At 34.9% G+C, this 20,173-nt stretch overlaps 2 protein-coding genes across 8 annotated transcripts in view; one reads left to right on the top strand and one right to left on the bottom strand.

Moving 5' to 3' along the window:
- The first annotated feature begins 515 nt into the window (after nucleotides 1–515).
- On the top strand, nucleotides 516–5,673 carry mrpl33 (mitochondrial ribosomal protein L33). Its single transcript, XM_058398303.1, has 4 exons — nucleotides 516–644; nucleotides 1,043–1,061; nucleotides 1,253–1,359; nucleotides 5,310–5,673. Exons 1-4 carry the CDS (start codon nucleotides 623–625, stop codon nucleotides 5,357–5,359), a joined length of 198 nt encoding a protein of 65 aa, XP_058254286.1. The 5' UTR covers nucleotides 516–622; the 3' UTR covers nucleotides 5,360–5,673.
- A 145-nt stretch (nucleotides 5,674–5,818) lies between these two features.
- Nucleotides 5,819–20,173, bottom strand: part of rbks (ribokinase) — a 44,622-nt gene continuing 30,267 nt past the window's right edge. For 4 of the 7 annotated variants that reach the window (XR_009205747.1, XR_009205745.1, XR_009205746.1 and 1 more), the window contains exons 9-10: nucleotides 8,801–9,900; nucleotides 5,819–6,544 (exon numbers count right to left, since the gene is read on the bottom strand). Coding sequence is in view for 2 of the 7 variants with exons in the window: in XM_058398742.1 (XP_058254725.1) it covers nucleotides 9,718–9,900 (183 nt within the window). In the remaining 5 variants the exon portion in view is untranslated. Of the gene's footprint in view, nucleotides 6,545–7,375; nucleotides 9,901–18,728; nucleotides 19,790–20,173 lie in introns of those variants that run through there. The other 3 variants (XR_009205749.1, XM_058398742.1, XM_058398743.1) reach the window with 3 other exon arrangements.

Here is a 20,173-nt window from a genome sequence, read left to right as displayed (position 1 = left end):
TGAGACCCATGCCATGACCAGACTGGCTTTTCTAGAGAATGGTGAAGGAGAAAATCCATAAAAATCACAGTTTCAGAAGTTCACAATGGAGTTTACTCTCATGTTTCATAAACAGTAAATTATATTTTATCCCCATAACAATAAACCCTGAAAATCCACAGTATATATATATATATATATATATATATATATATATATATATATATATATATATATATATATATATATATATATATATTCTTGTGAATAATTATGGAAGCACTTCTAAGTTTAAAAGATATTTTTAGACCAAATGCTGCTGCTTGAAGTAGCTTCTCTTAAGATATTATTTCTCTGCGTGAATATCCGAATCCCGCCTCCTAAACGACGATTGGCTAACAGAATTGTGACAAGCTGTCAAACTGTCCAATCGATCTTCACGCTCAGCTTAAGAGGAAGTGGTTTCATAATACGGGTAGTAAAACAAAAGAATTCACACAACCTTATTTACTTTAAAGAATGCGTCGCAATACGGGCGGGCTACATTAACCGGAAGTTGAAAGTAATTCTCGCGGAAGTTCCGGTACCTTCAGCTCAATGTGACTTTATCGTAACAATTCTGCAGAAATATCCGTTTTAAAAAATGTTTCTCACCGCAGTGAACCGTGAGTAAAAAGAAATTTAACGGACGCTAATATATATATATATACTTTTACAATTAAAATAAAATAAAATAAGCCGTAGGGTGTCTTAGCTTTAGGGTTTATTAGCGAGCTAGATAAGCAGATGATACTGCAGTATAAAATGCCGGTGTTTATAAAATAAATACATCCTTGCCAGATTTCTAAAGTAAAATTATTTAAAGTAATAAGATTTTTATTTAAATGTCAACAAATTTCAGCTTAAAAAAAAACAAACAAAAAAAAAACAAAAGACCTCCCGCTTAATATATCTAATTGTACAGGCTCACGTGCACGACATGTCTAATTATTTATGACGTGGTGTTTTGTGACGTCACTGATAATACCTGATACTCCTCTTTTTGTTTCCTGGAACTTTTTAGTTGCCAAGAGCAAATCCAAGTAAGTCCCATCGTATCACACATCACCCCTTTACAAATCCCAACATTTCTTTTTGCCTGAGAACGCTGCATGTTGTTGTGTTTACATTTTACGCTGAATTACTGTGGCACAGAGAGAAATAGATTGTTATATGTTATATGTTATTGTATTATAGGCTATAATGTGTATGGATGTGTTTTTTTGTACTTCAGGACAGTGTTGGTGCAGATGATGAGCGCTGCAGGGACAGGTTACTGCTTCAACACTAAGAGAGGACGACTCCGAGAAAAACTGGTGTTGCGGAAACACGACCCTATAGGTACCTTTACAAATGCTGTGATGCGAAGGATAGGTATTTAAAGGAAAACTAGTGGGGAGTTTTTAAAAAAATCTATGTAGACACTGATGTGTTTCTAGTGGTACTGCGGCTGATTTGTTGGCTGTCTCGGTTTATGAGAAGCTGTGGTTATGACGTCACAGGAGGATGTCGCTACAGCGGTTTGAAATGGCTGTTAGTAGGATTAAAAGAAAATATCCGCAAAGTCAAATATGAGGGATGAAGGTCAGGTTTGACTGTTATGTCAATGACGGATGTTTAACTGAAAATCATCAGCTCAGAATAGCACTACAAAATAAATCTTGGACACCATGAAAGATGTCGTGTTAATTCTAAAAGCTTAATCTCCAAGTAGTTCCAGGTGTTTTGTTTTATTTTGTTTTTATTTATTTATTCATTCATTCTGCCATTTGTTTTTTATTAATTTTTTAATGTATTACTTCATTAATGAATGAATGAATGAATGAATTAATTTATCCATTCATTCTGTCATTTATTTATATTTACTTATTTATATATTTATTTATTTATTTATACATACATACTTTGATTTACGTTTCTTTATTTTTAACTATGTCAAAAGTCCCAAATATTTTGGATGAAAAATGGCGATACAGAATTTTTCATCATGGCAAAAAAAAAAAAAAAAAAAAATCATCTACGCTGTAGAAAGTAAACTCAGATGGAATCATGAAAAAAGCCACAATATTGTAAAACATTATAAAAAAATTCCAATATTTTTATATACCCAACTGTAAAAAAAATTATTTTTGTTTTTTACATCATATGATGACCAAAATTGCATGATGCAGATGATTTATGAATAAAAAAATCTATATTTACAAAAACGAAAATAATAATAATAATAATAATGTTAAGAAGAAAATTCTTACACATATAATGTATAATATATATTTACAAAATTTCTGTGTACAAATTTTGTAAATATATATTAAATCCATTCTTCACTGAGAACGCCGATTGATTAAATTAGAAATCAGATAATGTTTATAAGTGATTTTCATTTTAATATTTTCCCCAAAATTGCTTTAAATTGTCCTTTGGTGTGGGCACTATGTCTAAAAGGGTTAAATAAATAAGCTTTTAAATAAATAGCGTTGTAATTTTTATCCTAAACTTATGGATAGTTGTTTGTTGTTGTTATTAAGATATTGAGCACTAACAATCGCCAAGATTCCTGTTATTATTATTTATTCTAAGTGAGGTTTTGTTTTCCAGACTTTCCAGTCGTCTGGATTTTTTTTCTACTAAAGTCTAGTGTTTGGTGTCTAATTAGAGTGTTTAGATTTAGAATTTTGTCACATAACATTTCTCATTTAATGTAATAATAATAATAATAATAATAATACACTATGAAAATACTCAAGTAAAAGAATTGGCAAAATGTGCATAAAATATCAAAAGTAAACGTATTCTATGTGCAATATAATGCTCCCTAAAAGTGTGCTTGGTGTCTAATTAGAGTGTTTAGATTGTGTGGGATTTAGAATTTTGTCACGTAACATATAGACATGTAGATGTTTAAGATTAAGCTCATTTGAACTCATTTACAGTGTTTCATCTGCAGCAATACGTCATACACCATTAGATCGTCATGTGTTTGTTTATGAGTCGCTGTCCTGTGAGAACTAAATATGAACATATGAACAAACATGTGCTTTCATGTGTAACGTTTTCCAGCTCATCCCAGGGGTTAGGGTTTAATGGTTTATTTAGATTTAGATTTTCTCAAGAAAATAAAGGAACACTTCACTGGACAGGATGGGTATGAGAAATTGTAACTAGTGACTATAAATCTGTACAAATGTAAAAAAGTACTTGTGGAGTAGAAGTAGGACGTTGCATTAAAAGGGAATCATCAAGTAAATTACAAGTGTCTCGAATTTATACTTCATTACAGCGGGTCTTACAGTCTACACTTAAACATTGGATTATTGTGGTAACGAACTGTTTCATGGCTCTTTATTTAAAGCTGAGTCAAAAGTCAAATTCGATTTTCAGTTCAATTAAAATTATTAATACAGCACTTTTAACAATGGATATTGTCTCAAAGCAGCTTTACAGAAGTACAGAAACACAGAAAAAAATTTAATTATTATTTATCCTGAACATTTATCCCTAATCCCAGATCAGTTCTCCATCACTGTAATGTAATAAAATGAAATGCCAGTGAGTGTGTACTAATTTTGTTTTTGTTAATTATTATTATTATTATTATTATTATTATTATTATTATTATTATTATTATTTAGGTCTTAAATAAAAATTATAAAAATTATTATTTTTTTATTATAAAAAATAAAAAATAAATTGGGCTCATGGTGGGGATAATAATAATAATAATAATAATAATAATAATATTAACAACAACAACAACTAATTAACAACAATAACATTATTATTAATAAAATTAATTAACAAATACCAGTATCAATAATCACTCGCTCTGAAAAAGAGCGTCTGCCAAATGCTAGAAATGTAAATGTAAATGATCAACAATCAGTTCTTAATTGATTTTAAGTAGTTATCAGTACTTTAATTCTAAAGGTAAGGGCAGGGATTTATCACATTATTTGTGGGGGAACAAGGAATAAGTACTATTAATGTCAGCAAACATATGCTTGAAGTATGTAGATGAAATAAAGGAAACATTAAACAGTATCTTCCCAATAATATATGATTAGTTGTTTGGTTATTGAAGAGCTGCTATAACACTCACTGGGATTAGGATTAAGCAGTGCTGAATTAGGAAGTACTTAATGAAGCATTAATAAAGGAACAGGAGTTTTAAAGTGTCACCGTTTTAATTGGCTTTTAATGTCAGTGTTTTTGAACACCCAGAGTTTCTTCCAGTTTTATTTGCAGTTTAATCGCCGTCACTGCCGCAGACCAAGCACACAGCTTACAGAATAGCGGAATTAAAATCTTTAAAATAGCAGAATTAAAATCTTTGTATAATTTATTAATCTGAACGAGGTGCTTAGAGGCTTAAAGTGTATAGATATAGAAACAGCTGATATGTATGTAGTATGTTTGGTGTCTAATTAGAGTGTTTAGATTGTGTGGGATTTAGAATTTTGTCACGTAACATTTCTCATTTAATGTAATAATAATAATTGTTGTTGTTTTGTTATTATTATTATTATTATTATTTCATTTTATATTTCATTTCATTGTCTGTACTGCTTATCTGATCTATCCTCACGGGGAGCCTGTGCCTATATTATTATTATTATTATTATTTATAATAATAACAGTAATCGTTTAGATCTATTTTTTAATATTTAATATCTAATTTTAGAATATTTTAATACGATGGTTTAAAGTAAACGTGTTAAAATTCAGAGTGTTCAAGACCTTATGACAGCCTAACTAAAATAAAAACCAGTAAATGAGATCAGGAAATAATTTAATATTCTTACTCCATATTTAGCTTTTATAAAAAAACGTATAGAAAATAAATTGATTGAATCCTGTACTTAAGAAAAGAACACAAACATTCTTAATAATTCTTAATAATTACTAAAAATGTTAAATAAACTTTAGAATTCACAATGAAATTCCTACTTTATTTCAAGATAGATTTTATTGCTCGTGTGTGTGTGTGTGTGTGTGTTTTGAGCTAAAACTGTCTAGTTGTTAGCACTGTTGAGTGAATCATGGCCATATGTTCAAAAAAGCCAACAAATTCCACCATCTGAAATCATTTCACTAAGTTTTAAATCCATTTCTACTTCATAACATGTTTTTGTGAAATCCTCTGCAGTCGAGCTGTTCAGTGTCTCTGCTTTAAATAAACTAGTCTGTTTTCACCAACAATCAAATCTGTGTTGTAAAAAATACACAGTCATTTCAGTGTAGCTGCTTTCATGTCATTTTATTTCTTATTTTTATTTTATATCCATTCACAGTGAACAAGCACGTCCTGTTCCTTGAGAAGAAAAAGATTCGCTCTCTTTAAACATGGACCTTTGTCTTGGTGGATTTACACATGCACTGTTTCAAATAGCAAGTAGCTCAGAAGCAGCTATGAGTAAGAGCACCGATCTACACTCAACTCATCCGACACATCACCATGAAGCATGACAACATGCAACAGTGGATCCAGACCAACTGAGATCAACAACACGACAGAGTGAGAAACACTGCTCTGGGAAGCAATACTGCACTGGCTGAGCATATTGATATGTCTGTTAGTAGATGTCTTTTTCAGGATTTAAAAAAATAATTGTGTAAAAGTGAATAAAAAAAAATTAAATAAATAAATAAAAAATACCTTTAATGGTGAAATTTTTTTATTTAAGGACATTAAAAACAATAAAATCACACAATACTGTTAATTTAGTCTTTTTCTGTTTTTTATTCTCAAAAAAAAAAAAAAAAAAATATATATATATATATATATAAATAATAAGTATGTATATTATAGTGTGCAACATTATTAAGCTTGTGATAGTCTCAACAACAAATCGTTGGTCAGAAAAAAATTTGCAAGAATTCCACAAATGCACTCCGGAGACTTCTTTGCTAATTTACTTTTGCTGCAGTGAATTATTTAGGGAAGAAATAGAAGTGGCGAGAAGTACATTAGTGAACGCATCTCTGCCAAATATTTAAGGAATTCTAAGGGAAAAGCTATCCCATATTAACTGTATTTATTTGTTTAATTCTTGCAAATAGACTGACCAGTGATTTGTTACTAAGACCATAAAAGCTTAGGTTTTTTTTTTTTTTTTACCCAGGATATAGGTATACACAGCAATAACATTATGACCACTGAGAGGTGAAGAGAATAACGCTGATGATCTCCTCATCATGGCACCTGTTAGTGGGTGGGATATATTAGGCAGCAAGTGAACATTTTGTCCTCAAAGTTGATGTGTTAGAAGCAGGAAAAATGGGCAAGTGTAAGGATTTGAGAGAGTTTGATGAACTGGATCAGAGCATCTCCAAAACTGCAGCTCTTGTGGGGTGTTCCCGGTCTGCAGTGGTCAGTATCTATCAAAAGTGGTCCAAGGAAGGAACAGTGGTGAACCGGAGACAGGGTCATGAACGTCGCACGTGGGGAGCGAAGGCTGGCCTGTGTGATCCAAACCAACCAGATGAGCTACTGTTGCTCAAATTGCTGAAGAAGTTAATGCTGGTTCTGATAGAAAGGTGTCAGAATACACAGAGCATGATGGGTCAGGGCTTTTCTGGCAGTAAAAGGGGGACCAACACAATATTAGGCAGGTGGTCATAATGTTATGCCTGAGTGGTGTGTGTGTGATAGATATATATATATATGGTCATAATGTTATGCCTGAATTTTATTTGGCACTTATAATATAGGTGGTCAAAATGTTATGCCTGAGTGAGGTGTATGTATATATATATATATATATATATATATATATATATATATATATATATATATATAAATCAAGTGCCTTTAACCTATATTTATTATTATATTTAACACTTACGTAAGAAATTATTTTTAGACACTCGTGTGATTTTAGGCAGGTGGTCATAATGTTATGCCTGAGTGGGGTATATATAAATCAAGTGCCTTTAACCTATATTTATTATTATATTTAACGCTTATGTAAGAAATTATTTTTAGACACTCATGCGATGTGACCTTTGGGGTTATTCCTATTGTTTTGTATTCCTAAGCAAAAGTCACATCACATGAGTCTAAAAATAATTTCTTACATAAGCACTGAGTATAATAATAAATATAGGTTAAAGGCACTAAACCATCATCAGGGAAATGGAGATGAGATATTACTGTCCTCTGTCTGTGACCTATTAATACATTTAAAATCTATTTATAAATGATTATTCTATTAATCTTTTGATTAATTGATCAGTTGGATTTAAAAAAAATATATATATATTAAATACCAAAATTATTTAACTTAACTAGTTAACTAACAGTAGTACAACATTACTGACATTTTATTTGGCACTTATATGTTTTACCTTCATTTTCAATCCCTGTTTGTTCAAGCCTGACCAGACTAACTCAAAAATATCCATTGGTTGTTTCGCAGAAATTCTCCAAGGCTAAATCATTAGTGTGTGGATAAATTATTTATTATGTACACCACAAAAGGAGCAACATAACAGAATTCAATTCACATAGCCACTTTTTCAGCTTAGGCACTTAAAACAGAACGATGCTTTATTTATGATGATATAAGGACGTAGAATTACTGTTTAATCCGGTGAAATGTGCATTAATCTGTAATAAAAACTATATATATGTAGCATTTTTTTTTATAGCTTCATGTCTGTGTAGTGTTTAAAATGCTTTAATAAAATCTACAAAAACATGAACATATTCAACCAAATAGCCAAATCACATACAGTATTTTAAGCGACAATTTTAGCAATAAAACCTTATTTTTCAGTCTGATTTTATGAAAAGCGCTGTTTTTGCCCCCAAACATTAAATCCTTCTTTTTTAATAGTCAGAAAATGGCACATAGACATTTGTTGTAAATATAGTATTTATTGTAAAATGATTCACTTTATGTCTGAATGATGGTTACCTATTTAACCCCTCCATAAGGAACGGTTTGTTCCAAAATTACACAATCTGCACCACATGCTGGCATTTTCTCCAGAAAAAATAAAACAGATTTCATCATTGTTTTTTTTGAAACATTGGCTGTGGCTCAAGAGTGGACTTGTTTATTATTAATTTATTTCATTTAGTCAAAGTGAGTAATGTCAGTAGTATTGGATAAAATATTTGTTAAAAATGTCACCAGCCTGGAATTAAGTAAAGGGGAGGCCGTCTACACTCATTACATTCTTACAGATTTCATTTGTTAATTATAAATATGAACACAGGGTCGTTCATAATATAAGGGTCAAATATTACTAAATACCGAATGCAATTCTATAGGTGATATTACGTCTCGCTCTGATTTGCTACTGATAAGATATTGCAGTAGGAAATATAGAACATAAAACTTTCATTTATTACATTTAAGTGAAGATTATCGCAGGAAAAACAGGCTCGGAAAAGTGATGTAAAAAAATTTGAGCATATGGAAGCGAAGAATATCCTGGAACAGCTTGTTTTACAGTAGTGAAGCGCTTATATTCCCCCCAAAATTTTTTAAAATATAATTTAAGACTTAAACCAAACATTTTAATCACTGCGGAAGTCCTAATTGTCATGTGTTCCTATCATTTTGAGGACAAATATATGCCTACACACACCTGCACAAAGTTACACAGGTTGTACAATTCTTAGACTATTTATTTTAATAAGTCTAGTTCGTAAACATTCCGTAATTATATTATATTTCTAAATGATTATCTAAACACGTCATATAAGCACCATATTAAATAAAACAGAGGTTCGGTCACAGTTATTTTACAGTCACGGTATATAAATGCTCACCTTGATTCTATGAGAAAACACTGGTGTGGGTGTGGCCTCTTCCGGGATGACTCCGCCCCTCTATCAGCAGTGCACTAGGTCTCCCTGGATGGTGTGGATGTAAATCATATGCTTCCTTCACAGTCACCATATCTCATGTTAAATAAACACCTGTAGGTTACACATTGGTCAAAAATCTCATTAGAAGTGCTTATGTAAGTGTTGGTCATAATACCCTGAAATGGATTATCTCTATATAACGACACAGTATGTAGAGTCTTATTCCTTTTATACCACAGCGTTTTGCCAAAGATTGCAATATTCAATTGATTAATAAATAACACATTGCACATTTTACCAATTTATAGTTAGATTTAATGTTGTGGAACACCCAAGAGTCCCTGTTAATCAAGAATATAGTAATAATAATCATTTATTATTAAAGATAAATAGTCATTTGCTCCCCAGCCTCTCTCTCTCTTTTGCTCATCCGAGACACAGGAAACTCCTCATGTCCTGAAGATTTACATGCTGGAAAGCTTTCCAAAGCACCGTGACTGTTACAAAGCACCGACAACCGAGACTCTTCCCAGAAATGTTCAATAAATGTCTCCTAACAAAAACAGCTTTTTTAAAAAATAACATTTCTTTTTAAATTAGTTTATTATAATTCTGAGCGTCTTGTCCAGAATTTCTATTATTATTTACAATTATTATTATTTATTAATAATTATTATTTAATTATAATTAGAACAAGCACATTAATATTAATGTTACAGCTGGAACTACCGTCCACACAGAAATAATGCCCAACTTCTGATCAGATTTGAGAATTAAACAGCGCTGTGGTATAAATTTATACACAGCATTTAACGTTCTAATACTGTTTTCTAAAATATCGGACACAATTCTGTTGGTGCAGTGGATAAGGTAAGAGTTTATTCTTTCAGAAACAGTTCTTCTGCCAGGTCCTTCTTGAACGGATAAGACGTTTGAGTGCCGACGCTCTGCACAGACACTGCAGCTACCAGGTTTGCCCTCCTGCTCATCTCCTCCAGAGGTAGAGACGGATAGTGGGCCATGTAGAAGGCCAGTGCACCCAAGAAGCTGTCTCCAGCACCCTGTACACAAGCGTGATACGTAGTGAGATCTAATGCATCGTGTTCGTTTGGACATAATTCAAGTCTTACATATCAACCTTCATGATTAATATGACTTTCGATGGACTTTTGATCATTGATCACACACACACACAGCTGTACCCAGCAGGACTTGCAGTGAAATGCCTCTTATGAATGTCTGATGATTTGATGTATAGACACAGAAAAACAGAGGGCAAGATAGACGGCAAAACAGAAATGTATTGACAGGTGTGTGGGTGTTGTGTGGAGAAATCTGAAGTCTGTATTTATAAGTCTATGTATTAATAGTGCTAGGTGTTGTCCTGGTTGAAGGCCTGAAGTGGCCTGCGGGAAGAACCTCCTCCTCGTTCTCTCTCTGTGTTGGCCTTGAGAGACCGGAAGCGCTTCCCTGACTGGGATAGTATTAAACTGTTAGGAGAAAATCATTTTAACATGAAATTATTCTAAAATTATTGGTTAACTTAATGATATTAATATGAATAGTGGTGCTTCATCTCTGCCTCAAGTGATGCAGCAGTGCTTTAGTGCTCTTTCACGTCCTCGTCTCAGCTCAAACAGATCAGCTACCGAAGTTAACACCGTCCTGCTCATCGTCTTGTACATCATTAATTAGCCGAACCGAGTTTCTCTCATTACTCAGCGTAACTAGGTTATATCACTGCTGTGAATTCTGAAATATCATTTTTTTCTGTCTCCTCTACTACCACGTTCGATTTCTCATTAATATGACAATGTGAATGGAAAATAGTATTGGAGAAAGGAAGCTTTTGCGTTTAGGATCTCAGATCCTCAAAGCTGACGTTTAGCACTTAGTAATAGTGTTGCTAGCGCTGTGCTAGCATTGGCCAGAGCCAAAAACACAGCATGTAACACTAGAATCATTAACACACATCAAAAATATTTCAATAGAAATGTGTTTCAGGCTTGAGCTTTCCTAAACAAAATCAGCTTAATTGCCCAGTTATTCATTTAAGCTAAAGTTAGATAAGCATGGCTTAACTGGATTCAAACCTGTTAACAGCAACTTACAAAAGTTTTATTCAATTAAAAGTTAATCGTGACACAGTTTTCTTTAAAACACGGACAGGATGTTGAAGAAAAATGAGTAAATTAGCATTACCATCTGTGAATGGCAGTATGTGATGATGACTGGATGCAAATTGTGTTTGAGTCATATGTTCTCATCTGGCTTGGTGTTGGGTAACGTGAATAAGTGAACAATAAGCCTGAACTGGAGAGGGGGCACTCAGGTCAGCGTACAACAAAAAGAGACCTCAGACCCCTGTATGATTAGTGAAGGTCGAGGGCATGGCTATTGCTCTTGGCCTGAAGGTTATATTTAGTGGCTTTTAGCTTATCGGCTTGACAAGAAAACAATGCCTCTTTGTAAAGAGAAGGCCATTTTTACCCTCCATACATTCCTCACTGACTTTCTGAGCAGGACTGCAGTGTTGCACTGGGAACGTCAAGGAGGGAATAAAGCCTGGGTCGGATGCCAACCCATTCGCAGACACACATTCAGGTGACATTTATCAGTAGGTGACTATTTATCAGGCACTAATCTTTAAAAGCAGAAATCTCTGCATTCTAAATGGATAAAATATAGTAGTCTGTTGAGTGTAGAACTCTGGAGGAGTCGGATGGGGGTTGGATTGGGAGGAGTACAGATGGGAAAGCGATGAGGAATGTTGTAATTTACTGAGCTTTAACCACAGATGACTCCACCACCAGTTCTCAGAAGCTCATCTGATTATTCATACTTATGGCTCTTCCCTAGACCCCTAGCGTTATTGCACACCTTCAACACTTGCATCATCTTCCACCGCCTCCGTCCTCACCATGCGACTGCAGTGACACCACGCTCGGTGTTGCTCCATCATTACAGGGACATTTAAACTTCTAACTTCAAATCCAAGTAAACATGCATTTATCCATTGAAACCGGGATGACCTGTCTCAGATAACCATATTATTATAATTATTATTATTCATTTTTTTTCTTTACTGGTTGCATTCAGCAATTATATATGAATGTCAGTCAAATTAATATATTAAAAGTACAACATAGATCAGAATTTAACCATTTTTCCCCTAGAACCTCACTGGAAATAGAAAATCATACACTTATTTTAATTTTTTTTCATTTTTTTAATTATTAAAAAATAAATAATAATAATAATAATAGTTTTCCCTTTAAGGAGTCATCCTCATAATTAGCACAGAATAAACTAACACACAAAACATCCATTTTATGCACTATTTATTTGTTCAATATATTTTTTTACTTAATTAATAATATTTATAATGATATATAATTGATATATATTTATAATTTGGTCAGATAATATCACCGCCAGATAATGTACCAAAATTAAATCTAAATCTAAAATAATGAGTGGGGAAAAATCATTTTTTCCATGATATTAAGGGAATTTGGATGATGCAAATGTTTGCTTCCTGTAGCAAATGTGTCCGTAAATTCCAATATTCCAGATATTTCAGAGGTGAATATGTTCATCTAACAGGCTTGTTAGGTAAATGGTCTGAAATATAATTATAATATATTTCATAATAATTAAAAGTATAATTTTCAACATGGCTGATTCATGGCAAAGACTGTGATGTTAAATGGATTCATACTTAATACAAAAAAATATCAAATATTTAAAAAAAATATTTAATGAATATTTCATGGTAAAGTGTAGATATAGTAGAAAGAGACAGAAAGAGAAGTTATTTATCTGAAGCATGGACACTGGCTGTTGTGAAAGATACTCGTGTTTAAAACCTTTAGGATTTCCATATTTGCAAATGTAATATCAGTGGGAGAAAATGGCGGCGCAATCATGGACTGTTCACGTCTAAACAGACTCACATCATCGCTTCACATTCTTGTCTTTTCTTTTAGATTACTGTAAATCTCACGCCAGGCTGTTTGGCTGGGCGGCCATTTGGCTTCTAAACCATGTTGTGGTTGTGGAAGGGCTCTGGAAAATTTCTCACTCGTCTGGTAACGACTCCACCCTGAATAACTGAAGTAGTTCCCTATCCTCCACCCACTACATTAATCCAGTAATTATTATCCTCCAAAAAAAAAAGAAATAGAATGAAAGAAAGAAACATAGCCCAAATAATAAACCCTATTGTTGTACACACATTTAAACCAGTTGTCTAGGTGGACATTTGATTATAATAATAATGATATATATCTATCTATCTATCTATCTATCTATCTATCTATCTATCTACCTACCTACCTACCTACCTACCAACTGTCTGTCTGTCCATCCATCCATCATTCTGTCTATCTGTCTGTCTGTCTGTCTGTCTGTCTGTCTATCTACCTACCTACCCGTCCGTCCGTCCGTCCATCCTACTATCTATCTATCTATCTATCTATCTATCTATCTATCTATCTATCTATCTATCTACCTATCTATCTATCTATCTATCTATCTATCTATCTATCTATCTATCTATCTATCTATCTATCTATCTGTCTGTCTGTCTGTCTGTCTGTCTGTCTACCTACATACCCGTCCGTCCGTCCGTCTATCTATCTATCTATCTATCTATCTATCTATCTATCTATCTGTCTGTCTGTCTGTCTGTCTACCTACATACCCGTCCGTCCGTCTATCTATCTATCTATCTATCTATCTATCTATCTATCTATCTATCTATCTATCTATCTGTCTGTCTGTCTGTCTGTCTGTCTACCTACATACCCGTCCGTCCGTCCGTCTATCTATCTATCTATCTATCTATCTATCTATCTATCTATCTATCTATCTATCTATCTATCTATCTATCTATCTATCCATCCATCCATCCATCCATCCATCCATCCATCCATCCATCCATAGCAGGACCCATCCTAAAGCACACACAAAGCATAGACTGATGGATTGATCTGTCTGTCCATCAACTGAAAAATTATTTGTCCATCACAGTGGTTCATTTTCCGCCTCTACCTCCAGAGTGGAAACTCAGCTACAGATGTCTGTACACGCTACAAAGAAAGATGTGAGGCATGTGATGCGTTCCATGGAGTGACACATCCCACTGTCACGCTTTTCTCCAGAATGAGTCACTCTGAACGGGTCACACGGATCAGAGATAAAGACGCTTTTCCACAGTATGTAGTAGGTCATGGAATTCTTTAACACATACAATCTATCAGTAAGTGATAGATGAAACGCCTCATTAAAATGTCACTGTTTGGAAAAATATTGAAACAGCGTAAGAATTTGTAGAAATTATACTGGTACTAATTCACAATAATAATTCTAATACTAATTTACATCCACAAAAAAATATATGTAAAATGGTTGGCATCCCATTTAGGGCTAATTTTCACCTCACTCCCACTGATCCCAGTGTCCCTACAGCTCTATCCTGGTAACACTGACACCACCATTTCGACTATTTAGTATAAGACATTAACATTATGCCATAACACATATGAAACATTTTAAATTCAGTATAAATGATGACGATTTGTCAGCTTTTCACCAAGGTAGTTTTCTAAATGTTTTCTAAAAGCTTTCTTGAAATGTTCTTAAAATTCCCAAAAAAGGCCAAGCATTTGTTGTCTGCTTTCACTATTTGTGTGAGGAGACATTTTAGTAGCAATGGTGGCTTAGCGGTTAGCAAGTTCACCGCATACCTCATACGTCCTGAAGTCTCACTCCTGCTCACTGTGTGTGTGGAGTTTGCATGTTCTCCCTGTGCTTGGTGGGCTTCCTCCCACAGTCCAAAAACATGCTACTAGGCTGATTGGAGTCTCTAAATTGCCTGTAGAGTGTGTGTGTATGCCCTGTGATGGGTTGGCATTTTGTCCACGGTGTATCGTGCCATGATGCCTGAGATGGGTACAGGCCACATTTTAGTAGCGCTAATTAACGAATACATTTTGATTACTGTCAATAGCCTTGTGTTTTAAATCAGTTATAGAAACAAATTTATGTCATAAGCTATTATCCATCCATCCATTAATCCATCTTCTGTAGCTCTTTTTCTACACAGGGTCACAGGGAACCTGGAGTCTCAGGGCACAAGGCAAAGGAAACCCTGGTTGGCTTGCTACTATATTGCATGACACACTCACTCACTCACACACCCATTCACACACTATGGACAGTTTGTCAGCCTACAAAGCATGTCTTTGGACTGAGGGGGAAAACTTGAAGTATCTAGAGGAAACCCCCAAAGCGCAGGGAAAATATTCAAACTTCACATACACACAGTACAGAGGCGGGAATCGAACCCTCAACCAGGCGTGCTAACCACTGAATCACTGTGCTCCTAAACCATTATCAAAATGTCTAAAATATTTTTTCATTGCATGCTAGTGTATGATGTTTTTTCAACAGGTGTCAGCTTGATTTACGTGTCTGCTTTTAGGAAAACTATTTTATAGTGCTGGGAAAATCCTCTCCTCCCCAAATAGTTTGAGTCCATTGCTGTGACACGTTGGCAAATTTTCTGCTGTCCAATGTCCAGTGGTGGTCTGTGTGCCTCATCCATCTGTCTGTGTGATGACATCACTCTCCCCGCAGAAGCAGGAGGTGAGAGGTAGTGTTTTTTCTGTTGTTTTTCCTTTTTTTTTCCAGTAAACCCCGACCCTTTAGGGAGCTTTGTGGTGGGTCCTTCGTCTCCTGTCCCCCTCATTGAGCTCAGGCCTTTCTGATTTGAATTGTCTGGACCCACTTTGAGCTGCGCTGTCTAGGTCAGCCCACCCACTGTCCGTCTGTGTGTGTGTGTGTGTGTGTGTGTGTACAGTGGATATGAGAGGCACGTTTAGTCTGCAGACGTTTATACACATCAGATGATTTTCTCTCACACCCACAGGCTGGTAGAATGATGAATGCATGCCTGGGTTTAATTTCAGACTGAAAATAAAAGTTGGAGGAAGAGATGCTGTAGTCTTGATGCAGGCATTTTCTGGACTGAGTGGCACCTCATATTCTAGCAAAAAGGCTGTTTTATTAGCTCACAGTGGGCCTGAAGATTCTACTGCACATTGTCTAAAACTTTTCAGTGTGGTCTCAGACTTTGGGACCCCACTGTATATCAGAAAAACCAATAAGAAGAAGAAGACTCCTACAGCTGCACCACATTACCATAACCACAGATCTGTAGATCTACACACACACACGCAAACCAAACAATGGTGCAGTAGCCTGTTATTGTTATTACTATTAATATGAATACTGCTTTACAATTATTATCAATTGTTGCATTTATATCCATAATCATTTATTCTTTTATATGTATTTGTTTTAATTTTCTTTCTGTATTGTTAGTTTTCAAGTTGCTAATATTCGGTCTCTTTTTATTATATACTTAATCTTGTGTGAAGCTGTGAACTCTAAAATAAGCCTTAATGATTAACATGTAAGCCGAATAATTTGCTACGGAGCTTCTGACTGGTCGGAAGATTTAACGAATTTTAAGAAACATCAACCCTGATAGTGGTTTGGGCTACAGCTTAAATGACTGCACTTATTCTAAAACTTTATTCTTTCCTTTATAACAAATATTTCAGAAACTCCACATACACAGATACTTTTGTTGAAATGGTGAAAATGTCTGGAAGAGGTATGTTTAGTTAGCATTTTTTTTGGAAGGAGTCTCCAGTGCCAGTAAAAATTGTTTTGTAAAAGTTAAGCTGTTCTTCAGAACAGAGAACTTTGCAATTGCTGATTTTTTGGTACTGTAACAAACTGCGGGTTTTTTGTCTTATTAACTTCAGGAGGGGAAAAATATCCAGGTACAACTGCTGTAATGTCAGAGGAAACAGGAAAGAACTTGTTTTTTAGACGCTCCAGTCTTTAAAGGTAACTACAACTGGATAAAAAGTATAAAGTAATAAAATGTAATCAACAAATTGCTGTTGTCTTAGAGCAATATACCACAACAACATGCTTTATTCTTTACTTAAGCAACACATCAAGGAGCTTTCTTCAGACTACTTTTTGTAGACCTCTACAACAAAGGGTTCCCCTTTCAGAAAAGGGTTCAAGTAGTCAAGGAGCCCTTTAGTGCGCTACGTGGAACCCTTTTATTCCAAAACTGCAAGCTTTAAAAATAAAACTAAGTGTTAACAGCCAACCACAACATAAAAGGTGTCCATAATGCCTGTTCTCATGGCGATACAATGAAACAGCATCCTGGCTGTAGTTCAGAATATTTGATGTGCTCCTGCAAGCCGCTGAACTTTTCGCTGTATGTAAAAAAGATGCGTGGGTTTTTACACGTTCTACTTTTCTCATCTAGTGCCATGCCACAAGGCTTTTCGCTTGCACAGTGGGAGCTTGGCTGTCAAGCAAGTGAGAAGCAGCTGATGCTTTTAACTTGAGACTGCTCGGTGTCCAGTACCGAGATTCCATGTCGGTTAGTAGAGAATAGCAGACCGATGATTAATCTAGTGTGATGCGTACAGCTAATATTTCAGGATCCGTGATGAGAAATAGCTGTGCTGCAGTACACCACAACCTGAGTCACACATTGTGTTCACATTGCTGTCCAAGCGATACCGACACCGAGGATGAGATCAGCAGTGAAGTATGGCATTCTGAGATTTGAACACGCAGCATTCTTTACTGACGTGGCAAAGAAAAAGCTCCGGACGGAGGAGAAGGCAAGGAGAGCGGCGGAGTGGAACATGACTCAAAGTGCTGAGAAGCTCTAGGTGAAACTTTAACCTATTTTTTTTTAACACCGTCCCACACGGAGCACATAACACAAACACAATAGCTGAATGCTTACGAGAGCTCCAGTGATTCCTTTAAAGAAAATAAAATAAAATAAATTGAAGACAGAGAAAGGAAAGCAGACATCCCATCCCAATCGATCCATAAAGTCTTAAAAAAAATAAATAAACAGATGGAAACATGTCCCGTTCTTGTTTGGTCGTTCAGATAAAATCTGGTATTCGCCCCCTCGTGTGTGTGTGTGTGTTTTTTTTTTTTTTTTTACAGCTAGGGGGGGAAGAAGAGAGAGGACTTACTGGAAGAGGGATCAGGGCATCCAAAAAAAGTTAAACAAGTCAGGATTTATGAGTAATAAACGTGTGCGGGAGCAAAGCTGCAATTGTGTGGAAACCACTGAGTGTTAAGAGGTGAGTCAAACACACAGAAGGATGGGCTTTTGAATGGTTGTATGGATGAAAGACGTTCAGACAGATTAATAAACACCAGAGTTATTGGCACCCTGGGTAATGATGAGAGAGAAAGGGTTCGGAGAAAAATTCTCTAAGTCTGTTTCATTTGTTTAATCTTATAGTTTTAATTCTTCTATTTTGTTTTACCTAAATTGTACTGTGAGCAACTGCAACTTAGCAATTTCCCTGAGGGGATCATTAAAGTATTCTGATTAAAAAAAAAAAAAAGAAAGAAATTTAATCAAATATATTCTAATGCAATTTTAAAAATCTAAATATTTATATATATATATTTTTTAATTTGTGGTTCATTTCAAATAACTTTTTAGAGAGAGAGAGAGAGAGAGAGAGAGAGAGAAAGAGAGAGAGAGAGAGAGAGAAAGAGAGAGAAAGAGACAGAGGGAGAGAAAGTGAGAGAAAGCTAGAAGAGAGAGAGAGAGAGAGAGAGAAAGAGAGAGAGAGAGAGAGAGAGAGAAAGAGACAGAGGGAGAGAAAGTGAGAGAAAGCTAGAAGAGAGAGAGAGAGAAAGAGAGAGAGAGACAGAGAGAGAGAAAGAGAGAGAGAGAGAAAGAGAGAGAGAGAGAGAAAGAGACAGAGGGAGAGAAAGTGAGAGAAAGCTAGAAGAGAGAGAGAGAGAGAAAGAGAGAGAGAGAGAGAGAGAGAGAGAGAGAGAGATAAACCCACAGGTTTTCAGTGGTCTTTAGAACAAGGGAGTCTCAACCCATTTCAAAAGCTGCCACTTGTTGACAGTGAACTATTTCTTTGTAACCTCTTGGCAGAGGAAGCCAGAGTTTCATTTGATCTCCTAGTACTTCAGGGAGTCCACAATACTATGCATTCTAACAAAAGTTCCCACATCATCACAGATCGACCGCCGTACTTAACAGTAAGGATTAGGTTCTTTTTGGTATAACCGTCCCTGTATTTATGCCAAACCCACACTGAGTGTTTCTTGCCACAAAACTCCAACTTTGTTCCACAAACTCAGGAAAAAAGCTTTCTTCTGGTGTGCCTTTAAAATAATGTGTTGCCATGGAGGTGGCATCTAATTGTATATTTGGAGACTTGTATATTTGAACCTAAATTGCTGCCATTATCCTCAAACCTCCAACCATGATCCTTGGAGAGACTGTCTAAAATTCCCCTAACCATCCTCCTTACTGTGTGTGTGTGTTTTATAATAGATACTAGCTTATATCTTTATTCATCACACCATAAACAAGATCACTCGATGCCTTAAAATAAAATTATTCAAGTATAAAAAATATTGTTCCTTTCATTTTTTTGTCCTTGATAACACAGCAAAACAAAATCTCACTTCCATTTACAGAAATCAATGAAAATTTATACCCGTCTAGAATTTGAAACAATTCCCAGCACACATCCATGAGACTTTCCACTACTGTTTTAATACACTTCCATTAAGTAACACCCACTATTCCTGGAAAAAAAATATTCCCAGTCTGTAATGATTCACGGTGAATCTTCATTGATCTTGGTTTCAGAGATTAAAACATTGATGACAAATGCTAACAATAAAGATGAAACCACACTTGTTTTCATGACATAATAATCATAATGTCAAGTGAACAAGCCTCTGAGTTCATAAATGCCATCAAAAGCACTTTTTCTTTATGCCCAGAGTAGTTTCTTGGTACTGCATCATCATCATCTGATTGAATGACATCTATTGGTTTCCATTCTGCCAAAAGAAAGTCCAGATTTGCGTTAGCTGGAGTGTGATAATTTTTACTGTTATACTGTAATTGTTCTTTTACACTATTAACTCTGTTTTCGAATCAGTAGTAAGCAATAAGGACAGGAAATGAGAGCTGTTATGACGCCAGAGCCAGCGGAGCACGACGTGAAATGAGTCAGCCTCTTTATAGATTGGTATTGAAGGAAAAGCCAGAAAACCACATGCAAAATTAAGACGCTGCAGTTTATACATAAACATAAAGTCATTTCTGTAATATTTAAGCCATTTTTTGGGGAACAAAATACATAATTCAACACTGAATAACCCATAAATACAGACAATTATAGTCCCTTTGGTGTACTTAGCTTGTGAGTAAATACTGATGAG

Source organism: Hemibagrus wyckioides, linkage group LG09 (assembly GCF_019097595.1).
Source record: "Hemibagrus wyckioides isolate EC202008001 linkage group LG09, SWU_Hwy_1.0, whole genome shotgun sequence".
Taxonomy (NCBI): domain Eukaryota; kingdom Metazoa; phylum Chordata; class Actinopteri; order Siluriformes; family Bagridae; genus Hemibagrus; species Hemibagrus wyckioides.
Note: the sequence above shows the minus strand (reverse complement) of the source record. Positions and strands in the feature narration are given on the sequence as shown.

Bases quoted from the DNA above. Each gene is read 5' to 3' on its own strand.
- mrpl33 (XM_058398303.1), top strand. From the start codon at position 623: ATGTTTCTCACCGCAGTGAACC. The intron at 1,360-5,309 runs GTACCTTTACAA...ATCCATTCACAG, and splicing joins GCGGAAACACGACCCTATAG to TGAACAAGCACGTCCTGTTC.